The 20324-nt window shown below is 35.6% G+C and overlaps 2 protein-coding genes across 9 annotated transcripts in view; both read left to right on the top strand.

Annotated features, from left to right (window-relative positions):
• Nucleotides 1-15294, top strand: part of mboat2a (membrane bound O-acyltransferase domain containing 2a) — a 60006-nt gene extending 44712 nt beyond the window's left edge. Inside the window, exons 6-13 of the mRNA XM_077239993.1 lie at nt 1197-1251; nt 3607-3790; nt 6201-6393; nt 7548-7651; nt 8295-8359; nt 8445-8577; nt 9850-10001; nt 11611-15294. Of these exons, the coding sequence (XP_077096108.1) occupies nt 1197-1251; nt 3607-3790; nt 6201-6393; nt 7548-7651; nt 8295-8359; nt 8445-8577; nt 9850-10001; nt 11611-11779 (1055 nt within the window). The 3' untranslated portion in view covers nt 11780-15294. The remainder of the gene's footprint in view (nt 1-1196; nt 1252-3606; nt 3791-6200; nt 6394-7547; nt 7652-8294; nt 8360-8444; nt 8578-9849; nt 10002-11610) is intronic.
• Nucleotides 15295-15569: 275 nt separating this feature from the next.
• Nucleotides 15570-20324, top strand: part of kidins220a (kinase D-interacting substrate 220a) — a 55036-nt gene continuing 50281 nt past the window's right edge. For 2 of the 8 annotated variants that reach the window (XM_077240048.1, XM_077240046.1), the window contains exons 1-3: nt 15570-15763; nt 19115-19265; nt 20022-20120. In XM_077240048.1, coding sequence (XP_077096163.1) covers nt 19134-19265; nt 20022-20120 — 231 coding nt within the window. In that variant the 5' untranslated portion in view covers nt 15570-15763; nt 19115-19133. Of the gene's footprint in view, nt 15764-16907; nt 17006-19114; nt 19266-20021; nt 20121-20324 lie in introns of those variants that run through there. The other 6 variants (XM_077240053.1, XM_077240049.1, XM_077240045.1 and 3 more) reach the window with 5 other exon arrangements.

Raw genomic sequence — 20324 nt, 5'->3', positions numbered from 1 at the left:
AGAGTCTGTAGATTTTTTTGAATGCTTTGAAAGAAGTCTCTTATGCTCACAAATACACACTAAGGCTGCATTTATTTGATTAAATTTACTGTTCGTACATATTTGTAATATTGTGAGATATTATTGCAATTTTACATCTTCTATTTTATTATTTTATGCTTACACATTTAATTAATTTATTACTGTGATGGCAAAGCTGAATTTTCAGCATCATTACTCCAGTCTTTAGTGTTACATGATCCTTCAGATGAGACGTAAAGCCGAGGTCCTTACTCTCTGGTCATTAAAAATCCCATGGTGGCACTTCTCGTAAAAGAGTAGGGGTGTAACCCCGGTGTCCTGGCCACTTTCCACCCATTGGCCCTTGCCAATCCTGGTCTCCTAATAATCCCCATCCACTGAATGGCTCTATCACTCTCTCTCCTCTCCACCTATAGCTGGTGTGTGTGAGCGCACCGGCGCCGGTGTACTGAGGCTGCCGTCGCATCATCCAAGTGGATGCTCACACTGTACTATATAAATGCCTCATTCATTCATGCATTCAGAAATCATTATAATGTGCTGTCTTATTGTTTTTAGGATTCTTTAATGGATCGAAAGTTAATTTGAAAAACACTGATTTGAAAGAGAAATCTTTTGTAACAGAAATTACTTAACTGTTAATTTTGATTAAATGAATGTGTTCCTGCTGAATAAAAATATTAATTAAAAGAGAGGGCTTGTGTTTAGTAATTATTTGCATTTTAATCCATGGGGTGGGCGCTAAAGATTAAAATAAACTGCAATCAGTTTGCTCTCACTAAGCCTGTATAATAAAATTTTTTTTGTATTTGACATGTAACTTTAAAAACGCTGAATGTGTAAGCACAGCTACTCGATTTCGTTTCTGTTTGTACTTGGTGAGTGCGTGTGATTCTGCATCGTCACGTGGGCTTCATTCACACATGTTTGCTGTATCAGAGTATAACTGCTGTTTCTGCAGGTCAGTGTGAACCACAGGAACCCACTGACCTCAACCCCCCCCCACCCCCCACATACAACACACACACACTCACACACACACACTGCTGCATTATAATCACACAGAACGGTATTTTTCATCTCTGTTTCTCGACTTCTAAATGTTTCTAAATTACAGTGTCTTGTGGGAGTGTGTCTGATGAGTTTGGGCTTGTGTTTGTGTGTTTTTCCCACAGGTATGATGAAGAGGGAGGAGCATCTAAAGCCCCATCAGAAGTATCTTGCTGTCAGGTATGTGTGAAAGGTATGTTTGTGGTTGGGATGAGGTCACTCATTTACTTTCTGCTTCTTTTGAAAGAAAATCAACTTCAAACCCACACTGACAACAGTCAAAAGGTGTATATACATGTATGCACATGTAATCTAATTAATTACACGATGTTAATAATCTAATCACACATAAATTTCCCCCGAAAGATCATTTTAAGTCATTGTGTTGAATGGAAAAGAATTAAATAGACAATATAAGAAGTAGCTTTATATAAAAAAATTTATTTGATTCAACATAGTTTATTACACAAGCTTTTAGGCATTAACGGCCGTGAGGGTGAGTAAATGATGACAGAATTTTTATTTTTGAGTGAAATCCCTTTAATGGGTTTTTTATTAATATGGAAATATGAAATCGATTTTTTTTTTATTAAATGATACTCTATTTAAGAAACTAAAACTGCAAGTAGGTGGCGGTAAATGTCTAAATGAGTATAGCATTCATTCATTTATTCATTCATTCATTTCATTCAAATGGCTGATTTATGTAGGAAGTAAAATAGCTCTCTATGAATGGGCCATTGAATCATTGGTTCGTCCAAAAGATTCGCTCAAAACGTGGATTCATTCAGAAACGGAGCAGCGCTGTGAGTTGCTCGGAGATGCACAACAGTTATGCTCGGGCATACTACATTTATAGTTAGTATTTTTGTTGGCAACATTGAGCAAAAGCAGTAATATTGTGTCTAAAATATAAAACAATATTAACTTCTCATTTATTGAACTGTATAGAATAAAAATCATCACATTTGAAACAATCACATTTGCACTCATGCTATTCGGGAAAAAAACAGCACTTGTGTGATATTGCTGAACTATATCATGATATAAATAGAGACAAAAACTCATACAGAGGCATTTTTGCCCTGATCCTTGAATTTTAGGGGCATTCTAACTGCATTTTATAGGCTACATCACATATCATCATATATATATATATATATATATAGAAACACACGATGCATACAACAGACATTTAGTGAGAGATATTCATTTGCATAAATGCATGCAACATTTTAGAGGTAAATATTTGTCCTTTAATCATGGCAGAAAGATTGAGACAGATTCAAGATATAACGTCCCTCTTACTGATCAAATGCTTGTTAGTCCCCTCAGAGAGTGCACAGCATTGTTTATTAACAATAATTTTGAGTGTAATATAGCTCTGCATTGCTCAAATAGCAGCATAGCACTTGGAGAATCATTTACAATCAGGCCCTGAAGGCTGTTGCCAAGCAACTGAACATTCCTGCTGCATCATGTGAGCCGATTTCCACACAGGAAGTCGTCAGGATTCGGAGGTTTCGGAAGTCACACCCTACAGTCAATGAGTACAGATCTGAACAATGTTTGTACCACAGCCCTGTGGTCACAGAATGTTAACCAATACAGTATGTCAAATGTTTACATACTGGATGAATTGCATTCTTCTTCAAACATGACAATGTTAATGTCATCATGTTTGTGCATTGCTAAAATGCTCGTCAAATATTCTACAAACACTTGAGACATTAGCAATCAAATCAAATTCCTGTAATCGTACTGTAAAACTCTTATATATCATTTTATTAAATTGTTGTTCAGATGTTTTAAAAGAGTAATAAGCACAGTGTGACAAAATGCTACTTGACTGTTCATGACAAATGTGTCAGATTAATTTTAGCAACGTTTGTTGGTTAAAAACAAGCAATTTATCTAGAGAGTCCCAGAGTTCCTCATTGTGCCATTTATACCTTTTTTTTTTGTAGTGAAAATTTTAGTGAGAGACTGTGATTCATCACTAGTTTTTAGCTTTTATGTAAAATTGGTAATTTTCTCTTTTTATTTGTTATACATTTATCTGTGTAATTTTAATGCTGAGATTTCATTTCAGATTTTGTACCAGATAAGAAATACAAAATATAAAAAAAATATAGGTCTTATTTAATTTGTTTAAGTATTTGCCATTTAGATTTTTATTTAATTTGTCTTATTTTATTTTTCAAGTATCGTTTTGGTGCTTTAAACTGCAAAACCACTTAATTTGTACGTCTGACTTGTTGGGAAGCTACAGTTTCAGAGCTGTTTCCCATGATCCCTTAGCCTTCATAAACTAATTAATGGCCTAGTAACATTAAACGCATTTATAACATTCCCTGCTTGCTTAAATATTAATGTTATTATGATGTTTTTTATACACACGTTAACATTCGTCCTTTGTATTATCTCTCCAAAAAATCATGTTTGGGTATTTGACATTTGGTGTGCTCTGTTACAGTACTTAATTGACTTTATGTGGTGTGTTATTGTTGTTCTGTCCTTGTGTTTTCTCTACAGGAAGATGCCCAGTCTGCTGGAGTATCTGAGTTATAACTGTAACTTTATGGGGATCCTGGCCGGCCCGACCTGCTCCTATAATGATTACATAGCCTTTATAGAAGGCCATTGCTACGAGCCCAAGCACCTGGAGTCAAACGGCAAAGTGAATGGGAAATTAAAGCAGAATGACCCTTCACCTAAGGTAGTGTAATGACTCGGTTCTCTTGCTCCCTCTGGTGACCGAATACTGTATATACAGGTCCTTCTCAAAAAATTAGCATATTGTGATTAAAGTTCATTATTTTCCATAATGTAATGATAAAAATGTAACTTTCTTATATTTTAGATTCATTGCACACCAGCTGAAATATTTCAGGTCTTTTATTGTTTTAATACTGATGATTTTGGCATACAGCTCATGAAAACCCAAAATTCCTATCTCAAAAAATTAGCATATCATGAAAAGGATCTCTAAACGAGCTATTAACCTAATCATCTGAATCAACTAATTAACTCTAAACACCTGCAAAAGATTCCTCCAGACTCAGTCCACTGCTTCCGCAGGTTCCCCAAGGTCTGGAATCGGTCCTTCTCCACAATCTTCCTCAGGGTCCGGTCACCTCTTCTCGTTGTGCAGAGTTTTTTGCTACACTTTTTCCTTCCCACAGACTTCCCACTGAGGTGCCTTGATACAGCACTCTGGGAACAGCCTATTTGTTCAGAAATTTCTTTCAGTGTCTTACCCTCTTGCTTGAGGGTGTCAATGATGGCCTTCTGGACAGCAGTCAGGTCGGCAGTCTTACCCATGATTGCGGTTTTGAGTAATGAAACAGGCTGGGAGTTTTTAAAAGCCTCAGGAATCTTTTGCAGGTGTTTAGAGTTAATTAGTTGATTCAGATGATTAGGTTAATAGCTCGTTTAGAGAACCTTTTCATGAAATGCTAATTCTTTTGAGAATTTTGGGTTTTCATGAGCTGTATGCCAAAATCATCAGTATTAAAACAATAAAAGACCTGAAATATTTCAGTTGGTGTGCAATGAATCTAAAATATATGAAAGTTTAATTTTTAACATTACATTATAGAAAATAATTAACTTTATCACCATATGCTATCTTTTTGAGAAGGACCTGTATATACATACCTCAAACACATCACAAACCCCAAGTTATGCATGGCAAATCTGAGGGAATGTAATGGCCAAGTGGAAAACGATGACGTGACAGAACCAGTTTTGCAGTCCTTACAAGGAAAATGCTTTTTGAGTGAGGTGTTACTTTGGTATGCAATGAAGACAATGAGGTTCACTGACAAGACTTTTGATTTAAATTGACATAAACTGAAATTCATTGTAATGTATGCTAAAAACATCCCTATTGGAGTGGCTTTATCTGTTGTCTTATGGAGTTTTTTGTTGTTTTTGTCCTTTAAATCGGTGAGAATCTTCGTAGACAGGAGCTCATGTTACTCTGGCTCTGCTGAGGGGAGAGTTTGTTTTCACTAGTTTTGGAGATGAACAGGCTTTTATATGCATTTCTTCCTTAGGAGCTTCACAATGGTTTTAGTTTAATGGACTTCTCCAGCAACATTTTTAAAACAACTCTCCAGTAAAAGCTTCAGACCTCATTGAATATTGTCAGTGATATATGGTTTTCATTCTTCAATCAAGACGAAGATCAACAAAAACATTTGTCGAATTGGTTCACTCGCATGTTTCACAAGCGCCTGAGGAAGTTCCGTTCACAAATGAATTTCCTGTCACACAGACCGCTGTATAATTCGACATCTAGCTTTTTCTGTATCTTCAATGATATGATAATTGCAAAGTAAATGAGTTATAATTTTTTCATGATCATGAAGAAACATCTTAAAGACTTGGGTACGAAAAACTATTGAACATACACACAATATTTGAGACTGATGTTTCTAGACGCATAAGAAAGATAGAAAATGGGTCTTTTTAACCTTACATAATCTTTCTTTAACACATTAAAGCTCATATTGGTGTCAGTTATTTTTGATTTTTTATAAATTATTACACGATTCATCAAAGATGCAATAAATCATCAACAGTGATAGTAAAGACATTTGTTACAAAACATTTATATTTCAAATAAATGCTATTTAAAAAAAAATATTCATCAAAGATTCCTGAAAAATTCTTAAGTAGCAAAACTGTTTTCAACATTGATAAAAAAATAATATTTCTTGAGCACCAAATAAGCATATTAGAATGATTTCTAAAGAATCATGTGATACTGAAGATTGAAAACAAATCTTTGCCATCACAGGATTTTTTTTAAATATATTCAAAAAGAAAACGAATATTATAAATTGTAATAATATTTTAGAATATTATTGTTTTTTTACTTTATTTTTATCAAACAAATGCTGCCTTGGTGAGCATAAACATTCAAAAACATAAACAATCTTACTAAACCAAAACTTGAACGGTAGTTTATCTGTATTTAAAATGTGATACTCTTTTCAATGGCTTTTTAAACTATGTAAACTACTGTGGCACAACTTTGGCACTATTCAATGGCTTTTTGAGGACGGTTTCATAGATTGTAGTGTCCTGACTCTCTGCAATGGTTTGTTTTGTTCTTCTAGCGGGACGTGATCCAGAAACTGTGCACCTGTGTTCTGTCCCTAATGGTTTATCTGGTGATCTACACCGCCTGCCCTACAGATCGTGTCATCGATGACACCTTCATGGCCTCTAACCCCTTCTACATCCAGGTCTTGTACCTCTACATCTCCATGTTGGCTTTACGCCCCAAGTACTACTTTGTATGGACGTTAGGTGAGTAGGACAGATGGGCAATGTGCTCTTCTTATGTAAATAATAAAAAAAATCATACTTTTAATGAGGTCATGTGACAACAGTGGTTTATTTAATGAGGTTATATGACAACATTACTGTTATAATATGGCATTTTTATTGTTGCATAATGCATTGTTTTTCTCATTTTAAAACGAACCGTATAAACGTATATTAAATACAATGTAGCATGTCTAGTAATGCACTCAGAACATAGACCATGTTCAAGGCAGGTCATACTGCCCTCTTGTGTTCGTAAATGTTTTTTTTTTCTGAATTGTTGCCTTGTTTCTAATTGGATAATTCGTTCACATTGTCAGTTTTTGGGATTGACAATTGCATTTATTTATAGGTGTAAGTCTCCAAATGTCCCGTTCACACAGCAACTTTCTGAATGAACATGCACAGGGAGTCAAGCCTGCATTCTCTTATCAGTAATTATACGGTGACACACGAGTGCGGTTACGTTCACACACGTTTACAGGAGTGACAATCGCATTCTATAACCGAATTCACACCTGTACATTTTCTGGACTCACAACCACATTCCCGAAAACCCACGCTGTGTGAACGGAGCCAGACTGGACAACTGCTTGTCCGTCATGTTGTGCTGTGCGAGAGCTGCTCTGAGCTGCACAAAAGCATGTCCACCATGTGTTGCGGGTTTTCATGTGTGGTTTCGGTAACTTACAGTGATGGAGATATAAACTGTGTGTCATTTGAAGGTTTCACATCCATTCCTGTCTGTTTTGTGCTCTTCGCGCATCTCAAATGCTCTTCTCTCAACCCAGATGTAAAAGCTGCTTTCGGATAATGAAGATTTGACGGATGAATTCGCAGCTCGATTCTTGTCGTGTCAAAAATGATAAGACTTTTCAGTTTTATGGACGTTACGGGTAAGAGAATACGGGCTTGACTCCCATCGCAAGTTCATACTGACAGTATTCGAGACTCTACTGAAAGTTCCTGTTTGAACGGGACATTTTCAGACTCACACCTGTAAGTAAATGCGGTTTTCAATCCCAAAAACTGACAGTGTGAACGTAGCCAACAGGACTGACAACCAAATTCTGCTGCTTTGTGAACTTCTTCACTTTGAGATAGTGTTTTTACTAAATTCTGTCACTCTGTTGCAGCCGATGCCATCAACAATGCAGCTGGCTTTGGATTTAATGGATATAACACAGATGGCACCCCAAAATGGGACAGAATATCGAATTTAAGAATTCTTCACATTGAGGTACAGACTGACAAAACATACTATTTCTAGGGTGCAAGACCCTCATGTCACGATTCAATACATATCACAATACTAAACTCACGATACGATATTATCGCGATACTCCAAGACATATGATATAAAAGGTTAACAAAAAATTTACTGTTGATTAAAATTCTAAATTTGGTATTACATTGAATAGGCTTGGACTTGGTGCTAGTAACATAATGGACAGGACAATGGTGTCACCAGAATAAAAATAATCATGATTCTGAAGCTGAAAATACAGAATTATTTTAGACGAATATGCTTGCGTTGACTAGACATATTTAAAATAATGTAGGCCACTTTTTACTGGTAACATGAGACATTTGGCATTATCAGGACCCACAGATATTCCCCCATTGCATTATTATACATTATATTCAACATTATAGTTTAATGTAGTACTGACACTAAAACTATGTAAACTTGAATTTTTTCCTCACAAAGAAATTTTATTTTAGGTGAACTATTCAACATACATATTGTCACTATCCACGATACATATTGTTGCATTTTTGTATCGCGATATATATTGTGACACGATATAGCTACTTCCACGTTGGTCTTTTCACTCGACCTGAACCCTAATATATCATCTTTTTCCTTATGTCCTCAACAGTTTGCCACCAGCTTCAAAATGTTCTTGGATAACTGGAACATTCAGACAGCCCTTTGGTTAAAAAGGTGAATGCTGCAAAACAGAAGAATCTTGACCGAAAATGTCGTCTTCCTGAAATCTCAAAAACAAACTTTTGTTTTGTCTCCGCAGGGTGTGTTATGAGCGCTGCCCGTACAATCCCACCGCGGCCACATTCCTCCTCTCGGCCATCTGGCACGGACTTTACCCGGGGTATTACCTGACCTTTGTCACGGGCATTGCTGTAACAATGGCTGCACGGGCAGTGAGTATTCTTTACATGAGATGGGCTGTCAAATCAAGGTCAAAAGTCAGAATTATATATCAAAGGTTTTATCTGATGAATACTTGGAATGCAGGTTTTTGAGCTGTTTTAATGGAAAAATACTGTTACATTTGAATAAATTGGATGTTGGTTTTCTCCAGTAATAAATGAGAGGCATGCATGGGCCGTAAAAAGACTGTACGCGCTCAGTCAGGGTTATTATTCGTGTAGTCGTGTGCCGCATAAAACTACGATTCCTCTGTCACACTGTAATGATCAAGGCCTCTCCAACTGAAGAAAAAAGTAGGTCACTTACTTGCAGGACTCCATCTGAAAAAACTACTCTGAATATAAACTCTTCAGCTCACGGCATTGCCTGCGTGATACACTGTTGGATGCAGAGCCGTTAACACTTTTCAAACTCAAATAATAATTTCCAAATCCACAAGTAAAAATTACTGCGCTTTACTGTACATGAGTAAGAATATTCTTACATTAATCAGAATTTAGGCTGTTTGGAATTTGGATATTCTGAATATATACTGTAATCTACTTTCATAATCCATCTAAACAAATATTCCGGTTTCTAGAAACATGAACAAGACCGCTGTTTGGGGTCAGTAAGTTTAGGCTAAAATTGCAATTAAATATTAGTACAATTTAAAATAACTCTTTTCTATTTTAACATATTGTAAATGACAAATTCATTCCTGTGGTGGCAAAGTTGAATTTTCAAGCCATGATATATATATATTTTTTTTTTTCACGATTCTTTATTGATCAAAAGTTCAAACGAACAGCATTTATTTGAAATTATTAATGTCTTTTCTGTCACGCTTGATCAATTAAATGCATTCTTGCTGAACAAAAAATATTTTGTATTTAATTTTGTGTCAAATAAATACCTTATTCAGATCCACCATTTATTTATATCTGAGCGTATTAAATGAAAGGGAATCTACATAATACATTCAGATAAAGCAAAACGTTAAAAACAAAAGAAAAATTTTTGGAGTGAATATTTTTCCTTAAAAAACATTTTAAAAAAAGAGAAAAAATCAAGAAAAGAATGAGCATGCCAGTATATATGGAATATTCTTATTACACGTGTACAGAAATATTCCAATATCTTTAATGCCTTTGAACTTTTGTAATTGAAGACTTATTTATGGTTATTTTTAAAATATATGATAATTTATGTTTGAAATGTTTTAAAGGATCATTGTTTTCAGTCCTCCAATTAAAGTTACACTATTTCCTCTTTTTTTTCAGGTAAGACACAATGTGAGGCAACACTTCCTGGGCTCAGACACACTGAAGCTCATCTATGACGTGATCACGTGGTTCAGCACGCAGATCGCCATTTGTTACACTGTTGTGCCATTTGTACTGCTGGCAGTAGGGCCTTCACTAAAGTTTTATAGGTCAGTAATGCTTTTGCACCAGTATGTGAGCACTCCAGGGCAGTTCCTGATGTCCACGACCCCTGCCGTTAAGGATTCACCTCGTCTCACTGATAAGCAATATGCAACAGGCTCTTCCTGTTTGTTTATGAGTGAGCTTTGGTGATAAATCGTTAATAAAGAAGTGAAATGCTTTAGAGGGCAGGTCAGGGAGTCATTGTAAACCCAACTGCACCACTGAGCCGTTGCTGAGAGTTATTAATAGAAGACATGAAGCTGACGGGTAAAAACGAGAGGCTGATTTTATCTCTGCCTGTCGCAGTCTTGCTCCATTCATTAGACCGCTTTACAGGCCAGAGTCTGGTGACACTTTATGAGCTAGTGGAAGACCGTGTATTTCACAGCTTCAGCTGAGATAAATGAAATCTATGATGGTCATTTGCTGGAGCAGGGTTGTTAAATGAGTCTGCCTGAAGAACACATAAAGCATTTTCATTAAAGAGCCAGAATTAGGTCAAGAGATTGGTGACTGGCCACTGCAGATCAGATTGAAGACTATGGGAGATCAGCCCAGGAAGATGTAAATTATGTTGAGGTGATGGAGAGCTCAGTTCATCTCTCTGACAACAACACTGGGAAATCCAAGATCCTATTGGAAAGTAAAGTAGCCGACTGCATAAAGATCGGAGGCCTCGTGTATAAAGCTTAGATTTCATCTTAATTTGTGTACTCTCAAATGTTTTTGAATTTATAAAACAAATGTTATATAAAGCACACATATTATTATATTATATTATCCCTAATGTTAACTAACCTAACTTTTCTCCCCTAAATGTCTCCTCCCCAAAATAACCATGTAGCTTATAGTTTACAACATTTTTTTAATTATTTATTTTTTCATCCAGACATGCAGTATTGATTTATCAGTACAATAAACTTGTTCTGCAGTAAATTGATTGTAAATATCTATACTTTTTTCTTGTTTGTCAATAAGAAATATATTGCACTGCTAAAAATCATTTTATTTCATCGATGATCATTTTTGTCTTGTTCTTCAAAATGTACAATTTTTAAAATGTTTAGTTATTTTTGCTGGAAACAATTTGTTTTGTAAAATTGTAGTTCAAAGTAATTCTATTCTATTCATTTTAATTCAAATAAATTATATAGTATATAATATTATCAGATTTTCTTTGGATTTTTTATTCATTCAAATCTATGAGTGGTAAAAAGGCCATTGCACACCGAGTCCGAAATTCGCATCCGAAATTTTCGCACATTAAAAAAAAAAATTCGACCTCACGTTATGTCAATCACGCTTGCAAACTGCCTCCGAAACTTTCGTCCGTCATAAAAAAAAATCGTATCGGGTTCGATTTTCTGCGTTTTTCGAATCCGTAGCAAGCAGTTTGAATGACGTTTAAATGGTGTTTTGACAATTCAGAGCCTCCGAATCACAAACTCGAAAAAACGCATACGAAAATTTTGAAGTGTGCAAGGGTTTGGTTAATTTAAATATTTATGTAAAACTACCTGTCCTATGTACTAAGCATCAAACGTATAATCAATAAATGACAAAATCACATAACTAAAATTCCTAATGTGCTTTTTTTAATGTTCCCCTTTTCAGCTCATGGTACTGCTGCATTCACCTGATCTGCGTGTTGCTGGCGCTGGTTTTGCCTGTGAAGTCCAGACGCAGGAGACAACAGGAAGAGCCGAGCAGCATTCAGGCCAGTGAACACAACTGTCTCTCCTCTCCTGACAACAACTGCAACCAGAAGCAGAAAGCCACATGAGGGCAGGACGGGCTGCGTTGTGAGGAACTCTGATATCAACACTGAGAGACACAGAGCGGCCATTTCCTCCCTCAGATTCAAACGACACTGACAGTGACATTAACAAGGCATAAACTCCAGCTGCAATACAGAGAAAAGAGACGGTTTCCCCATAGTTGCCCTGTTGGAGTTGGTCTCGTTTTGGTTTTAAATAGGAAATCTTCATAGGATTGTATGAAAATGGGGTGATTGATTATAGAATATGGTATATGATTGACTTAAGTGTCAGTTAATCTGAAGTTGCCTTAAACCCTTCGTATATTTAGCTCCAGAAGCTTTGTATGGGGATCGTGTTACATAGGGACGGACCAGTCATTGTTGGCTTATAGCTTCACTACATTAGTGCAGGAAGTCTAGCACTGGAATCGGCTTCCACGATACCAAGAGGGTTTCTGCCATTGTCAGTTAAACGAAGTAACCTCTGTTCTGTTTTAGTTCTTCTCAAAGGAAATGTGTGCGGTAAAGAAAAAAGTCCAGTCGTGTGTTGCCAAACTTGTAGGCCTTAAGTTCCTATGTCTTGCCATCGTTTCATCTTTATTCTTTCTCTGGTTTTCTAGTAGGTTCATATCTGCTGCTTTCTTTGGGAACACAAGGGTCAACCTTAAGGGAGTGTCTTCATTTGGAAAATTGTTTTTTGTCAGTGATTTTTGTTTGTTCTATTTTATTTTTTATTAAGGGCTTTTGGTTGCATTTAAGGGTTGTAACAATGCTGTTTTGTAATGGGTGGTAGGTTTCCTCAGGGCACACAGGTCTCGTTTTAGACCATGATAAATTACCAGATGTTTCTCTACCATCTATGTTTCTACTGCAACATTACTCAATATCTCAGCATGTTTGTGTTTTTTGTGTTACAGACATGGTAAATGCAATAACCTGTATCTTTACAATGGGTGCATGTTAAAGGATTAGTTCACACAAAAATGAAAATCATCATCATTTACTCGAACTCAAATTGTTTCAAACTTGTATGAATTTCTTTTTTCTTGCTGACCACAAAAGATATATTGAAGAATAAGCTAACCAATCAGTTGATGGACCCCATTGATTTCCATAGTATGGAGAGGAAAAAAAAAACAGGAAGTCAATGGTGTCCATCAACTTAGGTTACCCATATTTTTCTAAATATCTTGATAAAATTTAAAATTTTGGGTGAACTTTCCCTTTAAGCTAAAGGATCACATTATTTTTGCAAACAGTGCTAATGTTCTTGTCACATCAACAACAGTCAGAGTTTTGTAGTGGTTCAGTATTGAAGTACAGTACCAGCCAAAAGTCTGGACAAACGAAATTGACTTCTCTTGATCTTTAAAAACCTTCTGATTTAAAGGTGTATATACCTAAATGCTTAAAATGTTTAAGTATACATTTTGCCAACATAATGATTGAATAGTAATAACAACTACTTTGTTTTGGGAACAAAAGGAAAATCAGCTAACAGCAGTGTTCAGCATGCATGGGAAATCCTTCCAATACAGTTTAAATGCATCCCAAGATGCACATCATTTTGATTTGATTTACATTTTGAGTTTTGTCATAAATCCCATACTTCCATTTATTTCATAGTTTTGATGACTATTATAACTATTTTCCTCATTTTAGACTTATAAAGTATGAGGCTGTGTGTCCAGACTTTTGTGATACCATAGAAGGATATTTCTTGAACTTTGACCCCATAAAAGATCTCAGAGAACTTTGCTCTCTTGACTTTTTCATATTTCTCCCAGAATCTACTTTTGGATAATTATGTTGTTGTGTTTATTATTTTATACCAAAGGTTTAAGCCCTTGGTCAGAGCGACTCTACATGTTAGTTTTTTATTTGGTAATGAAGGGCTGAAGGGACTAAAGCGTTTACCAAAGTGAGTGTCACTGTATTCATGTTAACTAAGCCGGTTCAGTGAGAAACAGTTATTTTTGGGTGTGAAGTTGTCCAGCCTCCATTTGGAGAAAACGCTCTGAACCAGCCCCCTGTGGTTTTGTAAGCACACTTCTCTAAAGTCTTATTGTATTTAGACTCCAGACATGTAAAACCGTGATGCATTATAGCCCTGTACCAACAGTTTTAGCAATGCAAATCGGAAAATTAATAAATCTGCTGGAATGGCTGCTGGTAACAGTTCAATTCACATTTATTTGTATAGCGCTTTTCACAATACATATCATTTCAAAGCAGAAAATGCATGAGAGTACACAGTTATATACTGTATAATTTGTCTTTTTGTCTCTTTTTCTTGAAGAATTTTGTTATTTGTTTTAACTGCCCCAAGGCAAATGTCCCTCAGTAACCAGCGTACTAACTAGCACCTCAATGCAAAACTTGCTTCAAATGTCCAAAGTGCCAAATCACATGAGGTGCACAAAAAATCACTTTATTTGTATGGGTTTACAACCGGGTGAGATGTTTGTACAAAAAAAAAGTGATTTATTTGGTCTTAAACTGACATTATTTTTACCTACTGAGATTTTGGGAGGAATTATTTTTCACTCTCTCTCTATTTGCACTTTTGGTAGGAATAAGTCGGGGTTGTGCTAAAGTAGAAAAACTGCCGAAGCAATGCAAGAAACCTCAGTGCTACTCAACAGTTAGAATATGTGCTTAATAGAAGTTAAACGGATGAATTTGTCCAAAACGTTACATTCATTCTTGCAACAAAGGAAAATCAGGATGGTGTTCCAGAGTTATAGGCTTATTCTGTAAACATGCTCCATCCATGGAATTATGTTAAATGTGTGTTCATTGCTGTTTGTGTAAACATTGTCCCTTTGTTCATTTATTTTTCATCTAAATACAGATAATCAACATCTTCATTTTGTTAAGGCCTTATAATAGTGAAGGCACAGTTAGCTGTAAAAATTTGGATCAGTCATTTTCATACGGTTTGTAACTACTGATTTTGCAAAGAATGACCCAAAGCTGTGTGAAACTGTAAACTACTGTAATGCTTTTTAAAACAGTGCATTTGTTGTCCACCACGGTTCTGTTGTTTGTCATTGTCTTGTTAGTCTCTAGTTGTTATTAAAAAAAATAGTGATTGTGGCCCTTAGTGAACATGCAAACCGAAGCAGAAGTTTTCCAGATTTTGCTGAATTAACTTTTCCATTGTAATTCCTACTGACTGGTTGTGATGTTGCATAACCTGGCAGTGTACAGGAAAACTAAGGATGTTAATGAAATGTTATAAGTTTGTGGAGAGATAAAGGAAAAGTAATACCTAATCTGTTAGCTATTTGAATATAAATAAATTTACCAATATACACTATAAAATAAGTTTTAGAGAATTGTCCAGAGGGGAAAAAATCACTGTCTCCATTTATTTATGTAATAATCATGAATTGAGATGTGATACCTAGTATTTGAATTGTTTGATGAAACGAGTGCTCTAAAACGATTTTTCCTTTAAATAAAGGACATGAAAAATTAATTCCAGTACCATGATGACAGACACAAAACAAATAAACATATTTTCCTTCTCGGTATTCATCTAATGTTTTTGGTTTTCTTATAGGTAACTGGTTTACCACAGTGATATGACATTGAATTCATATTTTAAAAAGAATCATACCACAGCTATATAGATGGATGGATTGATGGATGAGTTTTTTATCGATCTTTCTGTCTGAATATATGTCTGTCTAAATCAGAAAAATAAAAAACACACAAATAAAAATGGGCGTCACTAGTGTCCTGCAGTCAGCGGGCGTGTTTTGTGCACAGTGGGTGTGGACATGTCTAGTAAATTTTAATTTCATCCACACCCCGTAGCTATTCCCACAAAATGGCTGTGGTGTAACACAAGATTATGGAAACCAACAGATTTATGTGAATTATCGAATTACTTGGACCTTCTTGCAGGGAGATACACATTTACCATTTGGACTTCTGAAACAAAGGGATATGGTTTTTACAAAAAACGTGAGCTCTTGTCAACTATTTTGTTATATTCACGTGAGTCAAAGTAAGTTTATATTATTTTTAAATGCTACGTAGAAGCTTTGTATCATTGTTACAAGAGAGAACAGTGATGTTCACAGTTCAGCTACAGCTGTCAGGACACGTGCTCTTCTCTCCAGTGTTGACTGCTGTTCATATAATTTTGTTTGTAAGCACTTGTGCATGAATATTCGTCATTTCAGAAAAGCATGGTATGATACTCGTTACACCTTTGAGACAGTGGGCAAACGCGTTTGAGCAGCTTCAAAAGTTGTTTTTCACGGTGCTTGTGTAAACGTGTTTACCACTGTGCCATTGAGCCACACTATGGAAACGGATCCAGTGATTCCCAAAACAGGAGTGAGTAACTAAACCCACAAGGAATTCCAGGGGTGTTTTATTTATTTGTTAAACAACGAATATGTGTATGTATATAAAACAAACATTTCTATTATTTTGCTTTCTCTCCATAAAATCAAATGGGGGAAAATAAGTAATCGATTTAAATATTGAATTCTAATGAATATTTAGTTATTGTGTCAAAATCACTTTTGAATATGTTATTAGGTATTTAAACATCAAAAATAATCATTCATGTTGCAAAGTCAACTATAAAAAAAAAGTTACTCTACTTATTGGCCTGTCTAAAAACGCTACACTTAATTTCATACGGTCACCCAGCATCTCTGTCTCTCTCTGGGTTGTTGACTTTATGGCTAGAGATCATGTCTATTATAAGAACTCAGTTTATATATTTAGCGATTGCCATAGTGATGTTTGCTTACCTCTGATGTGAAATCCATATGTGCTCCCAGTCCATTAACCTTTAACAAACATTTATACAGAACTAGTTTTTTTTTCTAAGCACACTGAAATTTAAGTTAAACTGAAATTGAAAAATTACATTAAATGAAATATTTCTTTCATAAAGCCAGTATGCCAACACCCACCCTTGGGCAAAGGCGTGTCTCATTAATATTGATTACATGTGAGCTGGACCCTTAAAGAGGCTTATTTATAACATCAGACCTCATTAATATTCATGAGTTGAGGTTGACTAGTAGGATTCATTGGGCGTCTCTCTGAAGAGAGGTGGGGCATCACACTTCCTCATGCATTATTCATGAGTGCCTGGAGTGACAGGCAGAGCCACGGTCGGCTTGTTAGTACACAGTCTGAGTGACGGCGTGAGTGGAGTATCAACAGCACAAGGATAGACAGGCTTTTAAACTCATCTCACAGGGACTTTGGCTCAAGGTGAGTTTGCATATTGTCAGCCTTCTGAGTGTGAAGAATAAAGTTGAATGAAAGCATAGTATTTGGGTTATCTGTTTGGAACGGGTTCTTTGTGGGCTGGGGAGAGGGGGTGAACATTGCCCTGTCAATATTTGTCTGAGGGGCTCCTCGTGATTGGCTCTCTTCATTGTGTGATGTCTCAGGAGGGCAGCTGGGATGCTTTCAAGGGTGTGTCAGCAGTTCAGAGATGAACAAAGGCTGATGGAAAAGGATTCTTTGCATTATTATATCTGTCACCTTTTGATATTTAAGTTTGTCGATAGGACTTGTATCTTCTGTAACTAAGTGGATTTTGGGCGCTGAGGCCCAAAAGTAGGATTCACTGTGTTTTTAAAAAGTGTTTAGGGAGTTTTTAACCTATTATGCTTTGCATGTTGTCAGCTGGAAGTGGCTTTTGGTGTCCGGCTTTCATCTTTGATGGGTTATACTGGGGCTGCTGAGTTGGGAAAATGACCCTGGAAAAAAGTACATGCTTTTGGCCTTATTTACTTTGTTTGATCGCTTTATTATAGTGATTTATGCTCATGTTATAGTAAAACTTAACATTTAGATCTGTCTAAATTACTGCTTCTGAAAGTGTTTGGACACAAACGTTTAAAATATATGAATGTCTTTGCTATATATAGCAACATTAAACCTAGAGTCATTTAAGATTTAGGAGACAAACATTTTTGCTTGGTTTTAAATTAAAAATTAGGATTTGAAATTAAGACAGTGAAGTGTATGGATGCTGTTTTGTTATGTGTGTGAAGCTGATGCCATACATTGTCTTAAAAGTTTTTTTTTGACACCAGTTGAATGTTGTAATTACAAAATCCATACAGTTTTAAGTGTGACTTAAATGTCCAAAAAGAGTAAGACAATTCTTCTCGACCATAAATATTACTAAATCTCAATGCATTTATTGAATGGTTAATGCTTTTATAATTGTTCTGGTTACTTTAAAATTGTTTCTTTTTATTTGCATATCAATATTAAATAATCAGTACTACGTTTTGAGGTAAAAAAAAATGTCATTATATTATTTTTTTTAATCGAATTGTTAATGAAGGATTTTGTGTTTACCGTCCTTAATTTAGATTTTTATGATAAAATGTTTTGATTTTAAAGTGAAATGTAAAAAGTTCGATTATTGGGGTAAGAAGACTCCCTGAAAATTGGTTTGTGCAGGTGTTTTTATTTTATGTAATAATCATTGTAAACCATGAAGAATTAAATTAAATTAATTATATGCTAATTAAAAAAAGATTTATTATTATACAGTGTAATTCAGATGCATCTCTTTGACTCAATTTCAGTTATTCAAGTAAATTGTCAAAATACATAAATATGAGAATAAATATAGGAAAACACAGAATATTTGATTTATTATTTTACATGAATGGCATCGTCCCCTATCTTTCCCTACTTTTTGAATCCACTGTTTAAACTAGCTCGCATAATTTCATATGTGACTCTTTTTTCCCCCCTCTTTCCACACAGTGAAGATTGATGAATGATATAGAGCACAAATTTTCCATAGAAGTGTTCTTGTTGTGTTTTAATGAATGGACTTGGAATACAGTGTGCATTTCTGAAGCCAAAGTTAAGCCTTGTTAATTTCCTCAAACTTAGTTTTTTTCCCCTTCTAAGGACCATTAAGAGGCTTGAACTACTTCCTTCATTCTTCAGAATAACAACTTAGTATAAGCTTTGGGAAAAGGTTTTGTGTGTGTGTGTGTGTGTGTGTGTGTGTGTGTGTAGGCAGTAGTGCGCTGATAATAACCCCAAAGAATATTGGTATAGTTCCTGTTTATTGCTCAGACAGCATTAGAAGCTTTTAACTTTGCATCATTCAGGCTTTATCCTAATCGATATTGATAAGATAGTCTACTGTCTGTTCAGTTAACATGCGGTTCATCATTAACTCGAATGGTTTGTGCAATCCAGCAAGACTGGGCTTGTTACCGTGTGTCTTGTTGTTCCACATCTGCTCTGCTTCAGGAGGAGAAGCCTGTCTTTTATAATGGCTGAACAGAGGAGAGTTTCCTTTAATGATGTATCTCTCCTGCTCTTTTCCACGTTCTCCAGTGGAGTTCCCAGTTCAGCCATGGATGTGAGCACCTCTCTGAAGATGAGTTCCCTGACCATTCAGAGTCTGTTCAGTTACGTGGAGGAGGAGAACCTTTCGGCCATCAAAGCTCATCTGGACAAGTACAGAGAGGTGGACACCAGAAGTGAAGTGAGTGAGGAACGCTTGAATATCACTAATTACTTTTTGTAACTTAGCTTGGTGTTCGTTAAATATACATGAAAACATATTTGTTTAAATTTGTTTTCGCCATAGTGCTGACATCAGACAGTTTAAAGCTTCGCAGTCATAACTTTAGTACTGTACCACTCACTTGTTTGCTCATTCACCATATATAATGTTGTAAATGAGCCCATATGAAAGAAAATGATTTTTAGGAAAAAATGTGTAACTGATTTTATATTTTCTGATTTTAAAACTGATGTAAATACACACACACACTTATTTATATATATATATATATATATATATATATATATATATATGACTTGAAGCGCTAAAAATTATGAATTATGTATTTTACAGCATAACTTAGACCACATAAGGATACTTTTGTTGTTGTTGTTGTTGTTGTTTAGACTACAAGCAATAGACCTGGATAAAATGTGAAACTGAAAACTGTATTTGACTCTGCACATACAGTTCTGTTTAATGGGTTCTGTCACACCAGTATCATGCTCTGTGTAATGTTTAAATGTTATGGTTAAACTGTGGAAACAGTGTATTTACTGTAAACATGTTTCTTGTTCATTTCTGCACACTGAGGAATGAATTGAAACTATTGTCCTTGATAACTAACACCATGCCAAACATGTGGTACATAAACATTAGGATGAAACTAACTCTGAATATTTCTTTTAAATCTGCTTGCCCATTACTTATATAAGTCATTGTGTTCTGCTGTAGAACGGCCAGACTGCTCTCATGGTGGCGTCAGAGCAGGGCAGTCTAGAGATCGTGCAGGAGCTCATCCAGAGGGGAGCAAACGTAAATTTGGATGATATTGTGAGTAGTTCTTCACATTTGAACACAAAACACACACAGCAGAGAGATGGCATGATTTCATCAAGCAAAGATTGTCAGTTACACCTGACTGCGCTCTTTTGCAAAAGAGTCAATGAGTCAGTAGTTATGCTTCCATACAAAGTTGCGTATTTAACTTATGCTCAAAAGTGGAATATCACATAAAACATTTGCAAACAAACCAGC

This window comes from Siphateles boraxobius, unplaced genomic scaffold, assembly GCF_051911475.1.
Source record: "Siphateles boraxobius isolate OS27281-9 unplaced genomic scaffold, OSU_SipBor_1 22, whole genome shotgun sequence".
Taxonomy (NCBI): Eukaryota; Metazoa; Chordata; class Actinopteri; order Cypriniformes; family Leuciscidae; genus Siphateles; species Siphateles boraxobius.
Note: the sequence above shows the minus strand (reverse complement) of the source record. Positions and strands in the feature narration are given on the sequence as shown.